Consider the following 21,236-nt stretch of genomic DNA (forward strand, 5'->3'; position numbering starts at 1 on the left):
AGTATTGTATGCAAAACTAATGTCACAGAATCACACAGTGCCAGAAGAGGCCCTTCAGCCCATTGAGTCTGCACTGACACGTGAGAAACACCTGACCTGCCTACCTAATCCCATTTACCAGCACTTGGCCCACAGCCTTGAATTTTATGACGTGCCAAGTGCTCATCTAGGTACTTTTTAAAGGATGTGAGGCAACCCGCCTCCACCACCCTCCCAGGCAGTGCATTCCAGACCATCACCACCCTCTGGGTAAAAATGTTTTTCCTCAAATCCCCCCCTAAACCTCTTGCCCCTCACCTTGAACTTGTGTCCCCTAGTGACTGACCCTTCGACTAAGGGGAACAGCTGCTCCCTATCCACCCTGTCCATGCCCCTCATAATCTTGTACACCTTGATCAGGTTGCCCCTCAGTCTTCTCTGCTCCAACGAAAACAACCCAAGTCTATCCAAACTCTCTTCATAACTTAAATGTTTCATCCCAGGTAATGTCCTGGTGAATCTCCTCTGCACCCCCTCCAGTGCAATCACATTCTTCCAAGAATGTGGCGACCAGAACTGGACACAATACTCCAGCTGTGGCCTCACCAAGGTTCTATACAACTCCAACATGACCTCCCTACTTTTGTAATCTATGCCTCGACTGATAAAGGCAAGTGTCCAATATGCCTTTTTCACCACCCCACTAACATGCCCCTCTGCCTTCAGAGATCTATGGACACACACGCCAAGGTCCCTTTGTTCCTCAGAAATTCCTAGTATCATGCTGTTCATTGAATACTTCCTTGACAAATTACTCTTTCCAAAGTCACCTCACACTTTTCAGGTTAAATTCCATCTGCCATTTATCTGCCCATTTGACCATCTCGTCTATATCTTCTTGTAGCCCAAGACACTCAACCTCACTGTTAACCACCGCCCAATCTTTGTGTCATCCGCAAACTTATTAATTCTACCCCCCACATAGTCATCTATGTAAATGACTAATAATAGGGGGCCCAGCACAGATCCCTGTGGTACGCCACCAGACACGGGCTTCCAGTCACTAAAGCAGCCTTCTATCATCACCCTCTGTCTCCTACAACTAAGCCAATTTTGAATCCACCTTATCAAATTACCCTGTATTCCATATGCATTTGCCTTCTTTATAAGTCTCCCATGTTGGTTGGGTATGTGTTGGGAAATGTGTTGGGTAAAGCGCATTTCCCATTGATGAGTACATCCCATGTACATGGAGATTATTTATTGTAATATCTGACATTTCTTTGTGTGTGAAAACAACAGACATTTTCATAGTGTTAATGGGCATTTATTGTAAAACTCTATACTGAGCTTTCACAACAGTTCCCAGATTTTATTTACTGTGGTCTTAGTAATTTTTAGCAATGTAATTGTAGCCATTTTAGTGCTACACGGTCTTACTATCGGGTTATAACTATCAGGAAAGAGGGGAAATGAGGTCATGGGGGTGGGAGGTCCTGACCCCTAGCTTTAAGATGTAAGTGTGTAACACTGAGCTGTCAGTGAGGGGGACTGAGGCTCTGAAATAGAGACTGAGAAGTAACCTGGTGGAACTCTTTGAAACTATAGAGGTTTGATTGGGTTGACACAGTGAGACTGTTTTTACTTGCCAGGGAGATGAGAGATAGTAGAATTACCAAATTACATTACAATAATGGTGTTTGTGCAATGAAGGTAAGTGATACGTGGAAATGACATGGCAAGGGTTAGGTCAGTGATCTAATGTATTATTAAATTAACTGTCTTAGTACCTGTTGGGTAACTGATGACCTTAGAATGATTCATGATCCATGGTGGGGAATGGAAGGTATCAGGTGTGTGACTCCCTACTCACATCAATCTAATGCAAGCATCTAGTCATAAAGAGGAAATAAAATTGCCTCAGTTGACAAGGGGGCCATGGTTGGGTTGGGTGGGGGTGGCAGTGGGTTTCTATTTGCCTGTATGAGAACAATGGCAGTGATATTAAAAGGTCAATGTTGTGAGGCTATAGCTATAAGGAAAGACTGAGAGGCTGGGCTCTTTTCTCTGGGTAAGAGAGGGCTGAGGGGTGACAGAGCTCTTTAAAATTATGATGGGGTTTGATAGGATAGACGCAGAAAAAAAATATTCCCACTTGTGTGGAGACCATATCTAGGGACCATAAATATAAGACAGTCACAAATAAATTCATTGGGAATTCAGGAGCAACTTCTTTACCCAGAGAGAGATTAGAATTAGAACCTGCTACCAGAGGGAGGTGAATAGCATTAGTGCCTTCAGGGGAAGCTGGATAAACAGAGGGAAAGTAATGGAAGGAGATGCAGATGGAATGAGATGAAGTAGGGTAGATGGAGGAGGCTAATCTGGAGCTTAAACACCAATATGGACTAGATGGCCTGTTCCTCTGGTGTAAATTCTATGTCACAAGGAACAATGACAAGGCTGGATGGTCAATTGTACACAGTGGAAAGACCAACAGAAGAGACTGTTGGACTGGTTGTATACCTGCTTCTGTCAAGTGCTGTCCTTTGCACTCTGTATATTGTGGCATTAGGCAGGGAAAGAACCTCACTAAATGCTGGAATTGTACAGCAGGCCAGCTCTGAGAATGGAACATTTCAGATACACAACAGAACTAACAGTTAAAAGCAAAAAAAAAATAGAAGGAAAGGAAGGAATTGAAGAAAAATTGTGGATTGTGTAATTGAGGATTGAGATTTGTGGATTGAATGAGCTGTGAAACAGAAAACAGTTTTAAAACAAAAATCAGAGCTCTGTGAAGTCTGGAAATCTGAAATGATAACTGAAAATGCTGGAGAAAATGGGTCAGGCAATAATTGAAGAGAGAAACAGAACTATCAAATGGTTGATGACCATTTCATGGAGCTCTGATGAAAGGTCATTGATCTAAAACATTTACCATTTGTTTCAATCTCCCACAGATTCTGTCTTGAGTGTTTCTGTCAATTTCTGTTAATTTGATTAAGCAGTTTACAACATTCAACCAACTAACTCCCTCTCTGTGATGGGGACATTAGCAGTTTCTCACTCTCCCAGTCATTCACTCCCAGTCTGTGATATCCAGTGCATTAAAATTAGAAACATAGACATAGAAATTGGGGCAGGAGTAGGCCATTTGGTCCTTCGAGCCTACTCCGCCATTCATTATGATCATGGCTGATCATCCAACTCAATAGCCTGATCCCACTTTCTCCCCATGCCCTTTGATTCCTTTCGCCCCAAGAGCTATATCTAACTCCTTCTTGAAAACATACACTGTTTTGGTCTCAACTATTTTCTGTGGTAACGAATTCCACAGGCTCACCACTCTCTGGGTGAGGAAATTTCTCCTCATCTCAGTCCTAAATGGTCTACCCCATATCCTCAGACTGTGACCCCTGGTTCTGGACTCCCCCATCATTGGGAACATCCTTCCTGCATCTACCCTGTCTCGTCCTGTTAGAATTTTATAGGTTTCTATGAGATCCCCCCTCATTCTTCTGAACTCCAGCAAATATAATCCTAACTGATTATATGTCCTCATATGTCAGTCCCGCCATCCTAGGAATCAGTCTGGTAAACCTTCGCTGCACTCCCTGTAAAGCAAGAACATCCTTCCTCAGATAAGGAGACTAAAACTGCACACAGTATTCCGGGTATGGTCTCACCAAGACCCTGTATAATTTCAGCAAGACATCCCTGCTCCTGTACTCGAATCCTCTCTCTATGAAGGCCAACATACCATTTGCCTTCTTTACCGCCTGCTGCACCTGCATGCTTACCTTCAGCGACTGGTGTACAAGGACACCCAGGTCTGGTTGCACATTCCCCTCGCTCAATTTATAGCTATTCAGATAATAATCTGCCTTTCTGTTTTTGCTACCAAAGTGGATAACCTCAAATCCACATTATACTGCATCTGCCATGCATTTTCCCACTCACTCAGCTTGTCCGAATCACCCTGAGGCACCTCTCTATCCTCCTCACAGCTCACCCTCCCATCCAGCTTTGTGTCATCTGCAAATTTGGAGATATTACATTTAGCTCCCTCATCTAAATATTAATATATATTGTGAATAGCTGGGGTCCCAGCACCGATTCCTGCGGTACCCCACTAGTCACTGTCTGACATTCAGAAAAAGGCCCGTTTATTCCTACTCTTTGTTTCCTGTCTGCCAACCAGTTTTCTATCCATCTCAATACACTATCCCCAATCTCGTGCTTTAATTTTACATGCTAATTCCTTATGTGGGATTTTGTCAAAAGCCTTCTGAAAGTCCAAATAAATCACATCCACTGGCTCCTCCTCATCAACTCTACTAGTTACATTCTTGAAAAATTCCAGTAGATTTGACAAGCATGATTTTCCCTTTCGTAAATCCATGCTGACTCTGTCTGATTCTGCCACTGTTTTCCAGGTGCTCAGTTATTAAATCTTTTATAATGGGCTCTAGAATTTTCCCCACTACCGACGTCAGGCTGACTGGTCTATAATTCCCTGTTTTCTCTCTACTTCCCTTTTTAAATTGTGGGGTTACATTAGTTTTCCTCCAATCTGTAGGAACTGTTCCAGAGTCTATAGAATCTCAGAAGATGACCACCAATGCATCCACTATTTCTAGGGCCACTTCCTTAAGTACTCTGGGATGTAGATTATCAGGCTCTGGGGATTTATCGGCCTTCAATCCCAACCATTTCTCCAACACCATTTCCCTACTGATACTGATTTCTTTTAGTTCCTCCCTCTCACTAAACCTTTCATTTCTAGTATGTTATTTGTGTCCTCCTTTGTGAAGACAGAACCAAAGTATGTATTCAGTTGGTCAGCCATTTCTTTGTCCCCCATTATAAATTTCCCTGTTTCAGACTGTAAGGGAGCTACATTTGTCTTCACCAATCTTTTTTTCTTCACATACCTATAAAAACTTTTACAGACAGTTTTTATGTTCCCCACAAGCTTACTCTCATACTCTATTTTCCCCTTCTTAATCAATCCCTTGCTCCTCCTTTGCTAAATTCTAAACTGCTTCCAATCCTCAGGTCTGTTGTTTTTTCTGGCCTATTTGTATGCCTCTTTCTTGGATCTAACACTATCTCTAATTTCCCTTGTAAGCCATGGTTTGGCCATCTTTCCTGTTTTACTTTTGTGCCAGACAGGAATAAACAATTGTTGCAGTTCACCCATGCACTCTTTGAACGTTTGCCATTGCCTATCCATCATCATCCCTTTAAGTAACATTTCCCAATCCGTCATAGCCAACTCACGTCTCATATCATCGTAGTTTCCTTTATTAAGATTCAGAACCCTAGTCTCAGAATCAACTACGTCACTCTCCATCTTGATGAAGAATTCTATCATATTATGGTCATTCATCTCCAAGGGGCCTCACACAACTAGATTGCCAATTATTCCTTTCTCATTACACATTACCCAGTCTAGGATGGCCTGTTCTCTAGAGATAAAAACAAAAAAACTGCGGATGCTGGAAATCCAAAACAAAAACAGAATTACCTGGAAAAACTCAGCAGGTCTGGCAGCATCGGTGGAGAAGAAAAGAGTTGACGTTTCGAGTCCTCATGACCCTTCGACAGAACTGGAGTTCTGTCGAAGGGTCATGAGGACTCGAAACGTCAACTCTTTTCTTCTCCACCGATGCTGCCAGACCTGCTGAGTTTTTCCAGGTAATTCTGTTTTTGTTTTGGCCTGTTCTCTAGTTGGTTCCTCAATGTATTGGCCCAGAAAACCATCCCGTATACACTCCAGGAATTTCTCTTCTATGGTATTAAAGGGTGAATATCAGCGAGTGAGATGCACTGACCCCTGCTCAAGCAGGAAAAGTCGCAAAAATTTTTCTTTAGTTATTGGAAAATTCATGCTCCGCACTGAGCCATGCCTGACACTTTACATTTTTCTTTTTTTTTATTTGTCCTTAGGATGTGAGCATCACTGCAAATGCCAGCATTTATTGCCCCTCCCTAATTGCCCTTGAACTGAACAAAGGTGAACTGCCTTCTTGAACTGCTGCAGTCCCTGTGGTGTAGGTACACCCACAGTGCTGTTAAGGAGGGAGTTCCAGGATTTTGACCCAGCAATGGTGAAGGAATGGTTGATATATTTCCAAGTCAGGATAGTGTGTGGCGTGTAGTAGAGCTTTTCAGGGATGGTGTTCCCATGCATCTACTACGCTTGTCCTTCTAGGTGGTAGAGGTAATGGTTTGGAAGGTGCTGTAAAGGGAGCTCGGCAAGTTGCTGCATGTTGTAGATGCTACACACTGCTGCTACTGTGCATTGGTGTTGGAGGGAGTGAATGCTTGTGGATGGGGTCCCAATCAAGCGGGCTGCTTTGTCCTGGATGGTGTCGAGCTTCTTGAGTATTGTTGGAGCTGCATTCATCCAGGCAAGTGGGGAGTATTCCATCACACTCCTGACTTGTGCCTTGTAGATGGTGGACAGGCTTTGCAGGGGTCAGGAGGTGAGGTACTGAAGTCAGAATTCCCAGCCTCTGACCTGCTTTTGTAGCCACAGTATTTATATGGCTGGTATGATTCAGTTTCTGGTCAATGGTAAACCCAGCCCCACCAGCCCTCTCCCCCCCCACCCCCATCCCATTGATATTGGGGGATTCAGCACTGTCAATGTCATTGAATGTCAAGGGGAGATGTTTAAATTCACTCCTGCTGGAGTTGGCCTTTGCCTGGCATTTGTGTGTGAATGTTGGTTGCCACTTATTAGCTGCAGCCTGAATGCTGTCCACGATTATATAAACCATAGTTGTACCATTGTTTAATGGCAATGCAGAATGCAACACAATCCTGGCCTATTTTGGAACCAATTGCAGATACAAATTGTTCAAAAATCCTAAATTGCCACCTGCAAATTCTCCTTGCAGATTTGGCAGACTTTTTCCATGACCTCTACCATCTCGAAGGACAAGGGCAGCAGACACATGGGAACAAGTGTAAGTTCCCCTCCAAGCCATTCACCATCCTGACTTGGAAACATATCGCTGTTCCTTCACTATCGCTGAGTCAAAATCCTGGAACTCCCTTCCTAACAGCACCGTGGGTGTACCTACATCACATGGACTGCAGCAGTTCAAGAAGGCAGCTCACCACCACCTTCTCAGGGGCAATAAATGCTGGCCTTGCCAGCGATGCTCACATCCTATGAAAGAATAAAAAAGTCTAGAAAAATTGCATCTAACCAGTTTTGCTGTTCTTTATTTTTATTCAAATGCCCTTAAATGCTTGGTTTCTGAAGTATGGTTACAAATTTCTTAACCTACAGAACTTGGAAAAAGGTGATTACTCATCTTGGACTCGTCAGTTATTGTCTAAGATTATATTTTCATTGATTTAATGCTGACATTCAGCAAAAGGATGTCAAGTCCTTGGCGATGTTGCAGATGAAGTTTACCAGAGTGACATCAGTGATGGGGAGAGACTGGAGAAGATGAGATTGTTCAGCTTAGAGCAGAGAAGCTTAGGGGAGATTCAAAGCAAGTGCTCAAAATTGTGATGGATTTTGATTGAGCAACTGAAGGGAAACTTCAGAGGAACAGAAACCAGTGGGTCAAATTTGAGATAATTGATAAAAGAACCAAAGGAGTGATGAAGAGAAATGACTTTACAGGTGTGGAATGCATGACCTGGATGTGTGGAAGCAGGTTCAATAGGAACCTTCAAATGAGAATTTGATACATACTTGAAAAGGGAACAAAAAGTTGCAGGGTTGTAACTGCCGTTCGCTTTCCTTCAGACCATATTATGGATAGAAAATTCCCACTCACAGCACGTTTGGATACAGTGAATATGAATGAAAAGCAGTCTCATCTAAGTTTCACTTCTAAGGTCCAGATTCCCAGAAATAATAAACACTTAATAATGTTGATTCCTTTTGCACAATAACCTTCAATGTTCACTCAGATCGTCAAAGTCAGCACATGCCTGGGTTTAATCTCCTGACCTTGCATTGGCCTGACTTCCTGAGCTAGTCACAGTAACAGTCTATGCTGAAGTGTCAGCGAATATGAATAACTTGTTTTATTTTTGGGTTGCATAAACATGAAGTTTGAGGACAGTCCAGTAAATATTGTATCCGCCCAACAAACTAAGGTCGCGTATCTCCTTGCCTTCGCAATCATGGCTCCTCATGAGATGGTCAGCTGGGCTGCATTTATGAGCCGGCTCTAGGTATAGGTAATTGCCTGTCCATCACTTGCTATCCCAGTGGAGAAATTATAATGGCTGTGTTCATATGGAGAATAATCTTATTCTTTTGTGCTTGCATATTTTGTTTACATAGCATCATAGTCATGAGAAACTGGGCCATTTCAGTTGATCCTGATCCTTGAGTTCCAATCACTAGGATTACCATTGCTTTGAAATGACATTTTGTTTTTTACCCTGTCTTTTGTGTTTATCAGTAACCAGTAAAACCACACCTTTTATATCTTTGCAGATGAAATTAAAAAAAGATTCAAATTCGAATCATCTGAGGAATACGCAACCACACTTCGCGAAGGAAACACTGTTTATGTTGGCGGAAATGAAATTGTTTATCAGATAAACTTTGACAAATCTCCTAATCTAGTACAAAAGGTACAGTAGAAGCAGCTGGACCCTGGTATGTTACTAGGATGTAACATTATGACCTGTATCCATTATCTGTAAAATTGCAGATGATTGGTGGCAACCTGTGGAGGAACACACGTTTTCCAACTCTGTATTGTCATATCGAGTGTGGTAACTACCCAGGGACTTCTGTTTTGTGATCCCTTGTTCTTGCTTGCACATAATCATATTAAGCATTCACAGGAAACTTGGTTAGCACTGGGGGAAGAGTTTTCAAAAGATGGATGTTAATTTGGCCAGCTTCATTTTGGAAAATCACAAATGTCAGATTAACTATGCTTGTAGCGAGCCATCACGAACTCGATGGGCTAATTAGCCTCCTTCTGTGCTGTACTCATTCCATAATTCCAATAAAAATGATCTGCCCTTCCAGTAATTCAGTGGGAAGTTGCACTACAAGGGCTGATGCTGAATTGCATCAGTCAGTTTTAAACAATATTGCGGAACAGTTAGACCATTTAAGAAGAGTTAAACATTGAAGAAAATTTAAGCAAACCAGTAGGGAAATAGAACTTGAAAAATATCAGTTGAAGGCAAATGGAATATCTTTGAGGGTCTCTGTTGAGAGGGGGAACCATAAAAGCACATGGCTGGAACCAACAGGCACAGATTAAAGAACCGTGCTCCATTGTAATTAACATAGAAAGAATGAAGTGAAATGTGTTTTAAAAAAAATCAACTCCAAGTACGTGGGAAGGTAGTGAGGGAAGAATTCAGGATCTTTCAAAAGGACATGGTATATAGAGAACAGCTGTAAGGCTGATTCCTAGTGTTAAAAAACCCTGGACTCTCAAGCCTATACAAGAGGCAACTGAGAGAGGACCTCCTCGAGGGCATTAAATACAAAGTGGGAGAAGGGTGGTTAGTCCTGAGCCCTATTTCAAGTTAATGCCTGTCTGCAGGACTGTGGGTACAGGTATAAATGGGCCAAAGGCAAGTGTTGGATTGCATCACAAAGTGAATATAAATAATATTTTGGGTAGGGCAAAACAGAGGTGGTTAAATGCTCCGATGGGGATGTCTGCTGGAAGGATGAGCTAGATGGATTGAATGGCCTTTCTTATCTTACTTAAGGAGGCACACACTTGCGTTGGAAGTAGTTCATTGAATTCATTGAAGGTTCACTGGGATGATTCCGTGGGTTGAAGGGGTTGTCTTATGAGGAAAGATTGAGCAGGTTGGGGCTATACTCATTGCAGTTTAGAAGAATGAGAGACAACCCTATTGAAACATATAAGATTTTGAGGGAGCTTGACAGGGTGGATGCTGAGAGGATGTTTCCTCTCATGAAGGAATCTAGAACTAGGGGCACTGTTTAAATAATGAACCTCCTATTTAGGCTGGAGATGAGGAGGAATTTCTTCTCTGAGGGTTGTTAATCTTTGGAATTCTCGTCCCCCAGTGAGCAGTGGAGACTGGGTCATTGGATATATTCAAGGTTGAGTTAGATAGATTTTTGACTGACAAGTGAGTTGAGGGTTATGGTGACGGACAGCAAAGTGGAGGTGAGGCCACAGTCAGATCAGCCATGATCTTATTGACTGGCAGAGTAGGCTCGAGAGGCCGCCCGACTCCTGCTCCTATTTCTTATGTTCATCCTTACCTTTTACTTTGAATTCTCAGTATCTCTGTTATTGCCAGGGGGTAAATAATCAGCCAAGTTTCATAGTTCTGTTCACCATTCAGTGATCCCTGCTGGGCGCTGTGTTAGCCACGGACCTGTACCAAGGTATACCTACCATTGGAGGAAACTGAACTCCAAGTTAATGTCAGAAAATGCTGGAAATACTCAGCGTCTGTGGAGAGTTTCTGGTCAATGACCGGTCCTCAAAACTCAGAACCGAGCACTTCTGTTTCAAGCTTAAACCATCTTCAATATTTTGCATTTGCGTTCAGTTAAACTTCCCCTTTTCCTTTGGCTGAAGAAATACTGACATTTGGGAAATGCAGTGTCACAATAGTAGGTCTGGTGATAGCTGATAGACTTTCAGAAGAGGCCCCATGTGTTGTCAACTAATATTCTTCCCTTTCGGTTTGATTATTTTTACATTGCTTTATTTAATAAAAGAACTTGGTAAAAATCAGGGGAAAAGTTCATGTTATCGATGGGAAGAACCAGTAAAACTGAGCTTGTTGTTTTGAGTCACTCATCAGCAGATATGAGCACACGCTTGATTATTAAGGAAGACTCTCAGATGCCCCTCTGTCTCTGCGCTCCATCCCCCAAACTCACCATAGAACAGGAATCACATGCAAATCGTTCCTGGGCTGGGTGCTTGTGTGCTGACCACATGCACATATATTAATGTTCCGTATCCAGGACACCAAGGAACTGCCTCAGGATGCAGCTGTAACATGCTTCACTGTTTATCACTCTTTTGTCTGCTTGTCAGCAACATTTTGAAATACATTCAGCTCAAATTCAATGGAGCAAACATCCTTCAGTGAGACGATAAGAAAAGGATCAGACATGTCAATTGAGCTGAATATTGGGTGGGTCACATAACAGATGACTAATGCAATACCATTTGCTTAATGCTGCTGCCCGAAGCAGGTTTCTACTCCAATACTCTGTGTTCAAGCAGTTGCATTTTCTAAACAGTATTGTTGACTTGAGTTGACAAAATTTTTTTGGATTGTTGATACAACTTGTTTGTTCTAAGTTTATGTTATAACTCGTTTATTAATTTCTAATAATTTAAGTAGTGTTCAGGGTGAAAGCCAGCAGTGGGAGTGATACAAACTAAGCTGATAATTTAAAACTATTATCAAAATGAAAATGGGAGTGAGATTTTCATGGCCTAACTGTTATAGGGAGGTTGTTTGACCCTCAAAGGAAAAGCTACCTTTGTAATCTAAAGATCCCCCAAGGGGTTTTATTTGCCTATTTTGGCTTCTGTGAAGAGTGCAGTGTGAAACATTCATGGGCAAACCTCTCAGCAATGTCAGCAAGCCCCACTCCAGGACATGAATGCAAAAACCAAGGCTGACACTCAAGTGCAGTACTGAGGGAGTGCTGCACACTTGGGGATGCTAAACGGAGGCCCAATCTGGCCTCTCAGGTGGATGTAAAAGATCCCATGGCACAATTTTGATGAAGAGCAGGGAAGTCAGTCCTGGAGTCCTGGCCAATATTTATCTCTCAATTAACATCACAAGAACCAGATAGCTGGTCATTATCACATTGCTGTTTGTGGGAGCTTGCTGTGTGCTGTTATGCCTACAGTAGAACAGTAACTACACTTCAAAATATTTTATTGATTGTAAAGTGCTTTTGCCACCAAAGGTGCTATATAAATGCTTCTTGTTTATTACCTTCTATCTGGAAATAAATTTGGAACAAGTCAATTAGGTTGTATGTTTCATTAGCCAATCTATTTTGTTTTTGAAGTGATGAAAGAAGCAACCTTTAGGGATTTTCTGACCATTTTTCGTCAGAATTTTTTTAAAAGTTCCCTTTGGTTGTATTTTAAGGACAAAGAAAGGTGCTCAGACAAAGGGTGATTACTATTTAAAGTTTCCCCAAAACTTTTAAATAATAAACAATCACTTAGCTAACAACGCACATTGCATTGGGAAGTCTCTGATCCTTACCAAAGATTGCCTTTGGAAAATTCTGGCTTGTGGCCGAAACTATGGGGAAACAAAAAGAAGTAATGTCACAGGTAGTCAGCTACGTTTTTAAAATGGAATGTCACAAGAACATATTTTGACCATGGTCATAAGTTTAGCATGAAGTAAAGTTAGGTCAAGAGCCCCACTGATGTGGGGAAATGTAGCATGTTCATAATTTATTGTTATTATATGAAGACAAATTCATGAGTTGAGTGAATCTGATCAGTGGTACTGTATGCTCATTTGCTGTGAAATGAAGCAGCTTAATGATCTTGTCAAGCTTTACCTGATAATGCTCTGTGAAACTGGGATATTTTACTATGTTAAAGGTGATGTATAAATGCACGTTGTAGTTGTATCTGGCCTTGATTTGACAGGTAGTTTTTCAAAAAGAACAGTATAGAGAGTTTCTGAGACTATGCCAATGGATGGGGCACACTGGCCTAAAAAACATGGGCAGCAGGAAAAATTCACCCCATCTATTTGCATAAATCATTAATCCACATCATATAGATTGTAGTTGAAACCAAAATTTATGACTGTCACTCCACACAATGATCCCCAATTTGTATTGCTCTGCTGTTGGTGGGCATGTCTTTAGGTGCTGAGATCTTCAGTTCTGGAATTCCCTGCCTAAATCTCTCAGCATCCCCACCACTCTCTCCTTCTTTAAGACACTCCTTAAAAATTAACTCTTTGACCAAGCTTTTGGTCACCTGTCCGATTATTTTCTATTGTGGCTGAGTGCCAAATTTTATTCGATAATTATCCCTGTGAAGTTCCTTGGGATCTTCCACTATGTCAAAGGTGCTATGCAAATGCAAATTGTTGTTGTTGTTATGCACTAGATGTATTGCAGCTCATCCACCCTTCTGGAGCTCTATTTGCTAATTGCTCCTCGCATGCTTCACCTACTCGCTAACCCCGATGACAAGCACGGAGCAAACAGATGTTGCTTCTCAACACTGAGCAGCCCAGGTGGAAGGCTTACATAAAACATGAGCCAGCATTTAAAGAGAGAAAGATCAGCCCCCATCAGCATAAGGTATCCGGGACACAACGAGAGGGAGAACCAATTGCCTCCTGGTTTACTAAGTTACGGATTTCATTGTACTGCTCTGAAAGATGCTGAGCAGAGCTCATCTGTCCTTCATCCTCCCACCTTAATGGGGATAGGTGGGAACATTGGAGAAAGAGGGAGAGGGAGCGAAAGAGAGAGCCAGAAACATCTCCAGCCTCTTTAGTGGTAATAAAAGCAGCAGATTGCTTGTCCCGTGATCATATTTGCTGTTGAAAGTGTTATCTGAGGAAGCAAACTTGTCAAGAAAATTAGGAGATAAAATGCCTTCAAACAGCGACTAAACAAATTAAAAAGAAATAAAAGAAAGAACCTGCATTTATATATCACCTATCACATCCTCAGGGCTTGCTAATGTGTTTCACAGCCAAGGTAATTATTTTGCACAAATGTGTTCAAAGCTGAAATCCTGAAGTGAGTGGCATTTTCAACCTCCCCACAGCACGATGTATAAACATGGATTGACTTCGAACAAGCACCATTGTTCCGGGTGGAAACCAACTTTTCAACATCATTAGGTGGTTATACAAGCTTGTTTGCAGAATTAGAAACTGGAGAAAAGAGAACAAGGTTCAGCGTGGGGAGATGGTGTCATCGTGATGTCACTGGATTTGTAATCTAAACACCCAGACTAGTGCTCTGGGGACATGGGTTCACCCACCATGGCAGCTGGTGGAAGTTGAATTTAGTTAATAAATCTGGAATATAGAGCTAGTGTAGTAACCTGATGTATAATATACCTTTAAGACAAAAGTTGCAATGGAAGATCACATGATCTTGGTATCCAATAGCAGAGTCGCATGGGCTACCTTTGTAGTCAGTAGTCTTGAGTTAGAGACTGAAGAGTAAAGGCAGAACTTTGAGTTGGAAGCACACAAGTGTAGCTGCTGAGTTCCTTTTGTAAATAAACAGAATGTGTTTCTTCTAAGAACGGTCCACTGATCTTCTCTGTCTTGGTACCAACTCTGTTACCCCAAAACAAATGTGCAACCTGGATCCTTCCAGTCCCAACAAACCAGGGTTCGTCTCAGCAATGGTAACCATGATAACTATCATCGTTTGTTGTACAAACCCATCTGGTTTATTGATGTCCTTTCGGGAAGGAAATTTGCTGTCCTACCTGATCTGGCCTACATGTGACACCAGACCACAGCAAATGCTTGACACTTTACTGCCCTCTGAAATGACCTAGCAAGGACAATTAGGGATGGGCAACAAATGTTGGCCTTTCCACATCCTATGAAAGAATAAGTAGCTTTAGGGAGGATCAGCTCAGGGTGCTTTAGCGCAACAGAGAAACAGAGCAGGAGAAGCTGCCATCATTGAGGGGGTGGATGGGTGGTTGGCTATGAGTCAGATTGGTTACTGCCAGAGGCAATCCATTGCAAGAGTGGGGTTGCTTTAAAGGAGGAACATTAAATGGAATTTAAATTGGTAGAAGTGTGGGATGAATGGAATGAACAGATAGAAGACAGAGAGTTGGGATACTGGGGGAATTTCAGTAACTAGTGGAGTGCCACAGGGACCAGTGCTGGGGGCTCCATTATTTACAATATATATCAATGACTTGGATGAGGGGAAGTGAATGTACTATCCCCAAGTTTATGTATGACACAAAAATAGGTGGGAAGGCAAGTGGTGAGGATGACACAAGGAGTCTACAGAGGGATATAGACAGATCAAGTGAGTGGGCAAAAAAAGTGGCAGATGGAATATAATGTGGGAAAATGTGAGGTTCTGCATTTTGGCAAGAAGAATAGAGGAACTGAGTATTATTTAAATGGAGAAAGACTGAAGAAATCTGCAGCACTGAGGGATTTGGGGGCCCTCGTGCATGAATCCCAAAAAGCTAGCGTCCAAGTTCAGGTAATAGGTGAGGCAAATGGAATGTTGGCCTTTATTTCAAAGGGAATGGAGAATAAAAACAGGGAAGTCTTGTTAAAACTATACAAGGCACTCGTTAGACCATACCTAGAATACCGTGCATTCTTTGGTCCCCTTATCTAAGGAAAGATATACTGGCATTGGAGGCAGTCCAGAGAAGGTTCACTAGGTTGATCCCAGGATGGAGGGATTTTCTTATGAGGAGAGGTTGAGTAGGTTGGGTCTGTACTCATTGGAATTTAGAAGAATGAGAGGTGAGCTTATTGAAACATTAGATTCTTAGGGGACTTGACAGGGCAGATGCTGAGAGGTTGTTTCCCCTTGTGGGAGAGTCTAGGACCAGAGGGCACAATCTCAGAGTAAGGGGTCGCCCGTTTAAGACAGAGATGAGGAGGAATTTCTTCTCTGAAGATAGTCAATCTGTGGAATTCCTAACCGCAGAGGGCTGTAGAGGCTGGGTCACTAAATATATTTAAGGCTGAGAGAGACGGATTTTTAATCAGAAAGGGAATCGAGGGTTATGGGGAAAAGGCAGAAAAGTGGAGTTGAGGATTATCAGGTCAGCTATGATCTCATTGAATGGCAGAGCAGTCTCGATGGGCTGAATGGCCTACTTCTGCTCCTATGTCTCATGGCCTTAAGGAATGTATCACTGTGTGGGAGCAGGTGTGTGAATTCAAAACCATTCTTCTCTCTTCCCATGTTACATGGGGATTGCCACGATGCTGCTTGATCTCTCCTTCATAGCAACCATCAGCCTTTGGAATTGGTGCGTGGTTTTGCAGCCAGATGCTCTTCCTTTGCCCATTTATCCAGGCTGAAGACTTCGATGAACATTTAGCGTTCAAATATTTTAATTTGAAGGAAAAGGACTGAAGACCAGAATAGGACAAGTGTAGCATCCTATAACCAGAAGAGAATAAAGATACTCAGATTAATTGTTGAGTTGCAGTTCAGTTGGAAACATAAAGCGTTTGGTCAAAGCATGAGCTATACCTTTGAAAATTCCATTTATAGCAAGTACAGACTTTCTGATACTGACAGGATCATTAGCTTAATTGGAACTGTCCACCTCTCTAGCCTACTGGTTTACTTTTCATTTAATCTGTTTACACTCTAACCCTTTAATGCTCTTTCCATAACTGAGCACCCAAAATTACAGAGTGCTTCAGTCATGGTCTAGCCATTTCCTTGTACTAATTAAACAATTGGTGTCTTTCCATTAACACATCCTGTTATTTCCTGGTTTATCCATTAAGATTCTGATAGAATTCTACAAAATGAAGCTCTGGGTATACATGGAACCATGTGTTGATATGTACCATGAGAGGTGGTTTCCATAATTGGCCGTTACCTCAAGGATATGTCAGGTACTGAGATAACCAAGTGCTGTTATCGTTGGGAATCAGACATTCCCAGGCTAGTTGGCAGTTTGACCATTTATCCTGGGATAGTTTCAAGGATAACTAAGTCCATAGGGTGAATCTAGTCAATGGATTGACATTGTTCTCTACATACAGATAAGACCAGAACAACCTCCTTCCCTTCGGGAACTGCTGTTCAAAGCATACAATAGCAAGTTACATCAATCAGCATTCATTGTGTAAAACACAAAGACTGAGTAATTGCTTGGCCATTTGCAATGGAAGGTCACACAATGCCCATTCAGTTTTCACTTCTCAGCTTGTATCTTTATAGCAACAAAAACAAAAATACCTGGAAAAAGTCAGCAGGTGTGACAGCATCTGTGGAGAGGAATACAGTTAACGTTTCGAGTCTGTATGACTCTTTATTTATAGCATTGGAAGCTTTCTCTATTGTCCCCTTATCATTATGTTGATTCATGAATTCATGTTGATTTGTGAATGATTGATGAAAACCTGTTGAACGTTCTTAATTAATGTGGCCATCAACTTACTGTATTCCTCCTGTAAAAATTCCCTGGTCGGAAACTATGGGGAAAACGTTACCAAATGTAATTAAGACAAAAGGCACACTGCAGCATTTTTCCAGCGAGTGTTTTGAATTATGGTTTATTATGCTTTCCACTAATTGCTTGATGCCAATTTCGTGCATACAATTTGAGATTAAGAAAATATACCAAATGACATGGGTGGAATTTTCTGTGCTCGCTGGCGTTGGGTGTGTTTGGTAATGTGAGCAGACAATATGACAAGAAGGCCAAAAATCAGTTTCACAACATCGTGAAACCAGTTTGCAATCATTTACTCTGATTGTAAAACATCTGGATATTATAAACCCAGCTCGCCGGAATCATCCCCCCAAACTCCAGGTCATCCAAGCACACCGACATGTTTCATAACTGTACATAAGCGACGTGCACCTGGCGAGCTGCACTTCGCTTCACTTCACTCTTTGAGGTTTGTTTGCCCACCTTGCTTCAGGCAGCCCTCGTGATCATCAGCGCCAGGCTTCACAGGCAACACCACATCACTTTTAGGAAGGATCACAAGCAGGTCTCAACCTACCAGACCAGCCGTAAGGCAGGGGTGGCTTTGCAGTGGCTGCAGGGTTAGGGCTTGCTTGGGGAAGGGGGAGAAGTGGCCTCAGGCAAGAGAAGAGGCTGCCGGGCGAGGGCTGTACTGGGGAAGGTGGGTATCCCAGGGTGTGTGTGGGGACACATGTTGATCTGTGCAAGTGACCTGAAGATGGTGAGTGCTGAGGAGGCAGTCTCCAGAGGAGATGAGGCCAGATGGGCATATGTGTGAGAATGGGTGGTGATGTCCTTCGAGGCGGCAGTGAGTGAGATGTCAGTGAATGTGTGTTGGGCCTGAGTGTGAGTTTAGAGCAATGAGATGGTAGCCTTACCCTGGCATCATGGATGAATCAGTCGTCCTCTTTCTGCATTAGGTGGCCAACCTCTTCTGTGCAGCATTGGCACTGATCACCACTGCCATCGCTTACCAAGCCAGAGTGGTGAGATTGTTGGACCTCTTGCTGCCAGAAGGGGGGTAGAGGACATCATGGTGGGTCTCCACGGCATCCAAAATGTGTTCCAGGGACGCATCACTGAATCAGGGGGACTGCTGTCTTGTTGCCTTTTGGGGCCATGTCGTCTTGCAGGAGCCCTGGGCTGGAAGCACTGAGAGGTGTGCATGCGGCTGCATTTTAAATATGGCACTCGGCGTAAGGGAGTGGTGAGTGATGGCGTGGCAGGCAAATCGGAGCCTGCCTGCCATCGAAACAGTGAGAGTCCCAAGAATGCATGATTAATGAGGCAGGATTTGGATAGTAGGGCGTGAAAAGACACCATTGCTGCTGGTGGGTAAAAGACTTTTTCTCACCTGCTACTGCACTTTGTGCAAACCTGGGACAATTCTGCCCATAATGTTTGTGTTTGCTGGCTGCTGGTCAGCTGTAAAGGTATGACTTGTTAACACATCAGCTCTCTCCTGTAAATTCAGACTAAATTTCCCACTTTAATTGCTGCTCAGAACATTGTTTAAAAAAAAGGCTTATTTTCCTTGGAACAAGGAAGATTAACGCGAATAAAAGCCTTTTGAAAGGTCATTGACTTGAACCGTTATCCCTTTTTTTTAAATCTGAACAGATACTGCCTGACCTGTTAAGTATCCCAGCATTTTGATTTCAGATTTCCAGTATCTGCGGCGCTTTGCTTTCCTACTCTGGTTAATGGAAGTGTTCAGAATCATGATGGGTCTTGATAAAGTATGGAGGGAGAAATTGTTTCCACTGGCAGATTTGGGAGAATTGACAAAATGAACTGTAATGTTGTTATAATGATACAAAGGCAGTAATCAATCTTAAGGGACTGGGGAAACACGTTGTGGGTTCATTTATTTAGACTAGGCACATGGGAACATTACAGGTAGAAAGGCATCAGCACCAGAGCTTTGTGTGCGCGTGCTCTTCCCAAAGATAAAAGTGAGACTAAGACTGGATCGCATGACACACTTCCCTTCTAGTGATGTCATGCTGCTATCACTTAAAGGCATATTACAACCTAAAGCATGGGGAGATGAGAGTTTCTTTTGCATAGCAAGTTGTTCAATAATAACTTTTAAAAATTTTCAAACAATGCAGAAGTTGGGAGTACTGGTTACTGGCGACTGCTTTGAGACCATACTTGTTGGATATGCCACATAATGGCTTCACCCAACTAATGTTTGATAATGATAAAACAGAAATAAATAGATTTTTTGAAAAGACTGCAATAATAAAGACCAGATACTTCTCTACAATTCTGATGGATTCATTAGGAAAAGCCAATGAGTTTCATGGAGTTGAATTTAATGCCCTCACCAGGGGCAGATTTGGTGGCTGGGGTGGGGGGACGGGGCATTTAATCAGGTGGGAGGGCGAAGGGTGGGGACCCTGCCACTTTCCCACCTCTGCCCAGTCTAATTCCAGGGCAGGGAAGGCTCATGGGCGATCTTCCTACCCCACAGCTAATTGAGGCCCTTATATGGGCAATTAATTCCCACTTAAGGGCCTCAGCTATTGCTGCTGGGATTCACCAAATGGCGGGTGGGGGATCAGCCATGCAGGAAGCTTGAAGTTTGAAAAGCAAACCTTGTCGGGATTGCTTGTGGGCTCCGGGGAGTGGGGGGTTGTCTCTTGTTCAAAGGTAGTGCCTGTTCAAGGGACCCATTGGAAAGGGGTGGGTCTGCTCTGATCCAAATCTTTGAACTTGGTGCTGACCCTCCTTTGCCTCCACTCTGACCTCCATCCTGCCACCCCAATCCCATGGGTGGGTGCATTGCTCACGGCAGCAGTCTTTCCTCCTGCCACTGCTGGGCAATGAGTAGCTGCCAGCCTCTGATTGGCTAGCAACTCTCAGGGGGACCAGATTTCCATCCTGAGGGTCCTTGACCAGCTTGTGGGAGCTTGCCTGATTGGCACTTAATTGGGCAGGCCTTCACAAAAAGCAAGGTGGGGCTCTTGTTGGCTCTCCAGCTGGCAGGCGTGGTCCCTGGCACCTCCATTAAATGCACCCATTATGTCTGTTTCTCCAGCATCCATCTTCACTCTGGCACAGTGAGACCATGCTGATGGTCTTTGGTAAAGCCAGTGATTTGGTACATTGGGGGTTCAGCAGGCTCCAGTGTCTCTGTTGTGCACAAGTGGCCCATCTGTCTCCTCAGGTGAATGTAAATAAAAATGAATGACATGGTTTGGTGTGCTCGTTAATGTTGATCCCTTAACCAAAACCTTAAAACACACAATCTGTTTGCGGGAGTTTGCTGCGTGTAGACTGGCTGCTGTGTTTCTTACATTACAGCAGTAACTACGTTTCACGAGCACTTAATTGGTTACAATTTGGCATTTCCTGAAGTTGTGAAAGGCACTTTAGAAGGCACTATATAAATGCAAGTCCCTCTTCATTACAGCCCACTGTAAGATGCTGCTTTGTTATTGAAATGCTGAATTGTTTTTGAGACAGGGTTGTCAATAGTGAAACAAAGGAGTACAATCAGCTGTGTTACTTATCAATGTTAAAGGGTTTTGCCCAATGTCAGTCATTACTCTTATCTTTTTACCTTCTAGATCTCAGTGCCTGCTGATTCGGAATCCAAAAGAAAATGCCGACAGAGGAACTCGGTGAGTTCTGACCCGAAAAATCCTTCAATTCATTTCATTTTGTTGAAACTCAATAATTAAAAGGTCTTTCCCAGAAGAAGTCTCTCTAATGGTTTTATAATCAAGTATCTATGCAACTGCTGCTGTTTTTCTCTAGCATTTAATTTGAGTCTTGCTGAAAAAGAGACATGTTGAAGCTTCTTGTCTTGCACTCATCAGGATACTTTGCAAGAATACCAAATGTAAAGAGAACAACAATTTATACTTCATGAATAAGCACTCTCTTCATATGGAGTATAAATTGCTGTTGCCTTTACATTTGGTATTCTTGCAAATGTCCTGATGAATGCAAGATGAAAAGCTTCAACATGTTTCTTTTTACAGCAATACTCAAGTTCTGTACTTTCACATGACTATTAGTGTTTAATTGTTACTACTAAGAAGAAATGTTCTCCTGTGTGAT

At 42.6% G+C, this 21,236-nt stretch overlaps 1 protein-coding gene across 3 annotated transcripts in view; it reads left to right on the plus strand.

The window, feature by feature from the left end:
* LOC121271991 (semaphorin-4D-like) overlaps positions 1-21,236 on the plus strand; it is a 98,528-nt gene that overhangs the window by 58,247 nt on the left and 19,045 nt on the right. For 2 of the 3 annotated variants that reach the window (XM_041178275.1, XM_041178274.1), the window contains 2 exons: positions 8,462-8,601; positions 20,741-20,794. Coding sequence is in view for 1 of the 3 variants with exons in the window: in XM_041178274.1 (XP_041034208.1) it covers positions 8,462-8,601; positions 20,741-20,794 (194 nt within the window). In the remaining 2 variants the exon portion in view is untranslated. The remainder of the gene's footprint in view (positions 1-8,461; positions 8,602-20,740; positions 20,795-21,236) is intronic. The other variant, XM_041178276.1, reaches the window with a different exon arrangement.

Source organism: Carcharodon carcharias, chromosome 32 (assembly GCF_017639515.1).
Source record: "Carcharodon carcharias isolate sCarCar2 chromosome 32, sCarCar2.pri, whole genome shotgun sequence".
Lineage (NCBI taxonomy): Eukaryota > Metazoa > Chordata > Chondrichthyes > Lamniformes > Lamnidae > Carcharodon > Carcharodon carcharias.